A 5,882-nucleotide genomic window follows, 5' to 3' on the forward strand; every position below is an offset into this window, starting at 1 on the left:
CAATGTGCTATTGTAAAGTAGTTCTTCGGAATTTCCCCAGTATTTTAATAATTTCTTGACTTTGAATAGCTCACTGTGGTATTTCAAATGCAGCATTGGGATGATTGAGTGAAAATTCTTGACTGAGCTTTAGAAGACCCTCAGTTCCTTTATGATAAGAATGTAAAATAGGGAGTTCTTAGTACAACTCTTTAAGAAAGATATTTTCAATATATTTCACAAAGTGGCAGGAATGACAATGAGCCTTATACTGGCTTATGTCTAACTGACTTTTCATTCATTCTAAAGTGATAATGGGAACATTAAAAAAAATGGACCAAAAAAAAAAAGTAATAGACTGAGACTCACAACAGAAATCCTAGTGGCAACGCACTTCTAAATGATGACTTGGATGACAGTTAAGTGACTTTATTTTCTGACTTCCATTTCCACTTAAGGCATCAATAGCCGGTAGCGCTATTGCTACTTTACAAAAAGAGTTGTCAGCCACATCTTCTTCTCAGAAGATTACCAAATCCGTGAAGGCACCCACTGTGAGGCCTGGTGAGACCAGAGTGAGAGCAGAGCCCACCCCCTCCCCCCAGTTCCCCTTCGCTGACACACCAGAGACTTACAAGAGTCAAGCTGGCATTGAAGTGAAAAAGGAAGTAGGGGTGAGCATCACTGGTACCACAGTCCGCGAAGAGCGCTTCGAAGTACTTCATGGGCGTGAGGCCAAGGTTGGTCCCCGGATTGCATGCTCTTTCTCACACATCCCTATGAATCACGGCCAGACACTCAGCAGTATGCACTACAGAAGTAGTCAGCCGGGTGTCTTGCCTTCCTCCTTTACTATATTCAAACTTAACTTTAGTGGGACAGAGCTCTTTTTCTCAACTTATTTTTATAATTTTGCATGGGCTAAGTGTTTGTGAGATTTCCCTGGTTTCATGGGCATTTTGTAAATATCCTTTGTAAAAATCACAGGTAACAGAAACAGCAAGAGTTCCTGCACCTGCTGAAATCCCCGTCACTCCACCAACTTTGGTCTCGGTGAGTAAAGAAGCTGATGGTGTTGGACCGTGTGCATATCTGGGCACATCATTTTAAAATGTGCAAAGAGCAGTTTCTCAAACTGGAAAATGGCATTAGTGAGTTTACAAATGCTAAGTTTAAGACCATACTCTATTTGGAGAGAGAAAGGGAGATTCTGTGTGGCAACCATGGATCATGTAGTCAACAGATTTAGTGAATTTCTATTACGTGTAAGGCATTAGAGAAAAGTATGGAGATATATAAAGAGAGATTCTGAAGGATTCAGCCTTCTGAAACCTTTGCCTGACTATCAGGGAAAATGTCCAAAACAAGCAAGATAAAATGCAGGCAGTGATAAGCACCTCGACAGAGGGGTGATCACGAGGAAGGATCAATTACTTAGAACTGGGAAGAGCTTGGAAAGCTTTGTTGAAGAGGCAGCACATGCTGCTGAGCCTTCGGGCTTTGTTAAGATCTGAGTATTTAAGAATCACAGAGGGTATGGAGTTACCCTGCTGTGTGGCATTAATACAATTCCACCTTACCAATTTGGAAACACCTTGCATTTATTTCAACTTGGGGATATTCCCATTTCCAAAGGAATCTCTGCTAACATTTCAAGAGTCCTGATCTTAAAAAACCATTTATGGCAATTAGAATGTACTTCAAACCCCCACATAGGCCATAACATATAGAGATGATTGATGAAAATGCACACTTATCAATATGATATTCTTTTTTTCTCTCTTCAGGGCTTAAAAAATGTGACTGTTATAGAAGGTGAATCCGTCACCTTGGAGTGCCACATCTCTGGATACCCATCCCCGAAAGTGACATGGTACAGGGAAGACTACCAAATAGAAAGTTCCATTGATTTCCAGATAACCTTCCAGAGTGGAATCGCTCGTCTTATGATTCGGGAAGCTTTTGCAGAAGACAGCGGGCGATTTACTTGCAGTGCTGTGAATGAGGCTGGGACCGTCAGCACATCCTGTTACCTCGCTGTGCAGGGTGAGTGGCCATACTCCCATGTCCTTGCACACATGCTGTCACTCACTCATCACTCCCAGCTGACACTTCCTTGCACAATAGGGTCTCTGCACACTTCCCAGTGGTGTCCCATTTTGGAACTGGGGGAGTAGGTTATGGAGTCAACTTAAATTCTTATGCTAAGCAGGGGTCACCAACAAAATGGACTAAGTGCCTGACTTTAATGAGAAACTTCTATCTCTTTCCAGTGTCAGAAGAGTTTGAAAAAGAAACCACAACTGTGACTGAGAAATTTACCACAGAAGAGAAACGGTAAAACATTGTTTTCTTAATGAGCTTTCATTCTAGTCAACCTTTGAACAACAGGGATTTGAATGTATGGGTTCACTTACACATGGGTGTTTTTCAATAAATACAGTCAATCCTTGTGTCCTTTAGGTTTCGCATCTGCAGATTCAACCAACTTGGGATCAAAAACAGTACTTTCACATTCCCAACCACAGATTCCCAATGGTGAATTGAAAATGCTATTTTCAATCTGGCTAGTTGAATCTGTGAATTTGAAACCTGTGGATAGGAAAAGCTGAATTTTGAGTCAAAAGATATACATGGCCCTAGCCAGTTTGCTCAGTGGATAGAGCGTCAGCCTTATGACTGAAGGGTCCCAAGTTCCATTCCAGTCAAGGGCACATGCCCAGGCTGTGGGCTTTATCCCAAGTAGGGAATGTGCAGGAGGCAGCCAATCAATGATTCTCTATCATCATTGACGTTTCTATCTCTCTCCCTCCCTCTCCTTTCCTCTCTGAAATCAATAGAATATATGTTTAAAAAAAAAGATATACATGAATTGCACAGTAGTGTTGGTGCCCCTAAGCCCCACTTTGTTCAAGAGTCAATATACAGTCTTGATTTTTTTCAGTCCCTTTAGTATTAGAAAATTACAATCCAGAAGCTAATGTGAGGAAATTCTATTCTCAGCTTTATGGAGTCAAGAGATGTGGTAATGACTGACACTAGCATCATGGAAGACCGAGCAGAGCCTGGAGAACCTGCTGCTCCTTTCTTCATTTCAAAACCAGTGGTCCAGAAACTGGTAGAAGGAGGGAGTGTGGTATTTGAATGTCAGGTTGGCGGCAACCCAAAGCCCCATGTCTACTGGAAAAAATCTGGGGTTCCTCTAACCTCTGGATATAGGTATGTTAATGGCTGAATGGTATAGAGTTCTCTGATTTGCATGATATGTATATGGAGCCTAGAGAGAAGTAAAATATACTTACAGCACCATTCCCTGAAGGTAGGCTCTTCACTATGGAGCCTTCATTGTGTATTTTCATGTTTGTACAAAGTCTTATTGAGAAACAAAGCCATGTGACAAAGTGGATAGAAGATATATTTCTTTATATTCTAGTTTGATTCATTTATAGTGCTAGTGAAATAGAGAAAATGTATATTTTTATATACACACACACACACACACACACACACACTTTTCCTGAAAGAATCTGAGACAATTTTTAACAAAAACACATAATTAAGTCACTAAAAGATAAGAGAATAAGGGTCATGTGATGAAGAAGAAAGATAGTTATACATGAAAAGTAATGCTAATAAATTTGCTACAGTTAAACATATTTGCAGCCACTTATTTCCATATATCTGGTTCTGGTAGTATTATATTATATTATTTATTTTAAAGAGTGTTCATGTCCCTCATTACTCATGTCCATGGATTTTCCACAATTTTCAGCTATCTGATAGTTGTTTTCTATGGTAGGGCTTCGTCACATGCTTAGGATCATTGAATTTTATAGCACAGATCCACACAAGGGTTATTTTAGTCACATAAGGATTATTATATGACTGAAATTTTTGTTTGTTTATTTCCATAAAGACACAAAGTGATTTACAGCAAACAAACTGGTGAGTGCAAACTGGTGATTTCAATGACTTTTGCCGATGATGCTGGAGAATACACTATTGTTATTCGCAATAAGCATGGAGAAACTTCTGCATCTGCCTCCTTGCTTGGAGAAGGTCAGTGCAACTCTAACTAGTACCTATGTGCATGATAAGAGCACAAACACATGGAGGTAGCAGGGCTGTGTGTTTGTGGAAAGGCCTGTTGCAGTACCCTGGTTCTGATACTGGTTCTGTCTCAATCGCTCCCCTTCTTTGCCTCAGCCATAATACGAAATATTTTTTATTTTTTAGCTTTCTTAATCTTTGTTGTTGAAAGTATTACATATGTCCCCTGTTTCCCCCTATTGAGCCCTTCTAGCCCACCACTGCCTCCTGCCCCAGGCCTTCACCACACTATCATCTGTGTCCATGGGTTATGCATCTATGCATACAAGTTCTTTGGTTGATCTCTTCCCACCCACCCATCCCCGCCCTTCCCTCTGATATTTGGCAGTCTATTCCATGCTTCTATGTCTCTGGATCTATTTTGTTCATCAGTTTATGTTGTTCATTAGATTCCACATCTGAGTGAGATCATGTGATACTTATCTTTCTCTGACTGGCTTATTCCACTTAGCATAATACTCTCCAGGCCTCAAAAACCATACTGGTGTTGAACTTCTAAGTTTCTAGTAATATTTTCTATTTGGTGGCATTCATTTGTTACATATCATGCCTTTGACAATGAAGGGATTCTAAATACAGTTGACTCCCAGACCCAGGCAGATAGATGATTTCAGTGAGCACAAGGAAGACAATGGCAAGCTGGAGAGTATATGTCCTGTCTCAAGGAGGCAGTAGTGTCCTGTTTCTAGTGCAGTGGTTCTCAACCTGTGGGTCGCGACTCCTTTAGGGGTTGAATGACTCACAGGGGTCGCCTAAGACCATCGGAAAACACATATATAATTACATATTGTTTTGTGATTAATCACTATGCTTTAATTATGTTCAATTTGTAACAATGAAAATACATCCTGCATATTAGATATATACATTACGATTCATAACAGTAGCAAAATTACAGTTATGAAGTAGCAACAAAAATAATTTTATGGTTGGGGGTCACCACAACATGAGGAACTGTATTAAAGGGTCGCGGCATTGGGAAGGTTGAGAACCACTGCTCTAGTGTGTTATTGCCAGGCACACTTGTACCAGGCTCCATGTTGCTAGAGTTTCTGATATTTTATAGAAAAGCTGAAAATCATGATTTTCAAAATTTGTAAGTAATTTGAAAAAAAGAAATGTAATAGCATTCAGGCCAAACAAAATGTATGTGTGAATCACCATTATCTTTGCTTAGCTGTTCACGTTTACAGTGGACCATCCCATGCTCTGTCTCATTTGATCTGCACAACACCCCTTAAAAGAAGGTTAGGATGTTATCCCCACTTAGCAGATAAAGCACTCAAGACCCAGGAAGGTAAATTAATTGCCAAAAGCCACACAGGAAATTAGGAAGACCTCCAGTGTACATCCCAAAGGATTGACTGCTAATTTGAAATTGTTTCTACAATAGTAATAGCTGGTTTGGCTTGTTTGGTTTTGAAAATTCAATCTAATTAATATTTATTGAGTACTTTGATAGTAAAATTTGGAAAATCAGTCTTTTGGTTATCAACTTTTCCTAGTGTGGAGCGTGCCTGAGTGAACAATGGGATGAAGGCTTTTACATAAGAACATTAAAAAGTAACTTATGTTCTTAACTCCTAGCTGATTATGACTCACTGATGAAGTCGCAGCAAGAAATGTTTTATCAGACACAAATGACTGCCTTTGTACAAGAACCTAAAGTTGGAGAAACAGCACCTGGATTTGGATATGCTGACTATGAAAAAGAGTATGAAAAAGAACAGGCCTTAATTAGGAAGAAAATGGCCAAAGATACTGTAATGGTCAGAACTTTTGTAGAAGACCAA

The 5,882-nt window shown here is 39.7% G+C and overlaps 1 protein-coding gene across 1 annotated transcript; it reads left to right on the plus strand.

Annotated features, from left to right (window-relative positions):
* Positions 1-437: 437 nt before the first annotated feature.
* LOC106696128 (titin-like) lies at positions 438-5,858 on the plus strand (the record flags this gene model as incomplete). The annotated part of the gene is made up of 7 exons (XM_023749454.1): positions 438-719; positions 967-1,032; positions 1,767-2,025; positions 2,253-2,316; positions 2,983-3,198; positions 3,896-4,038; positions 5,677-5,858. Coding segments are annotated over 7 exons (1,212 nt in total), but the record flags the coding sequence as incomplete, so codon positions are not given.
* Between the last annotated feature and the right edge of the window lie 24 nt (positions 5,859-5,882).

This window comes from Myotis lucifugus, unplaced genomic scaffold (assembly GCF_000147115.1).
Source record: "Myotis lucifugus unplaced genomic scaffold, Myoluc2.0 scaffold_9801, whole genome shotgun sequence".
Classification (NCBI taxonomy): Eukaryota; Metazoa; Chordata; class Mammalia; order Chiroptera; family Vespertilionidae; genus Myotis; species Myotis lucifugus.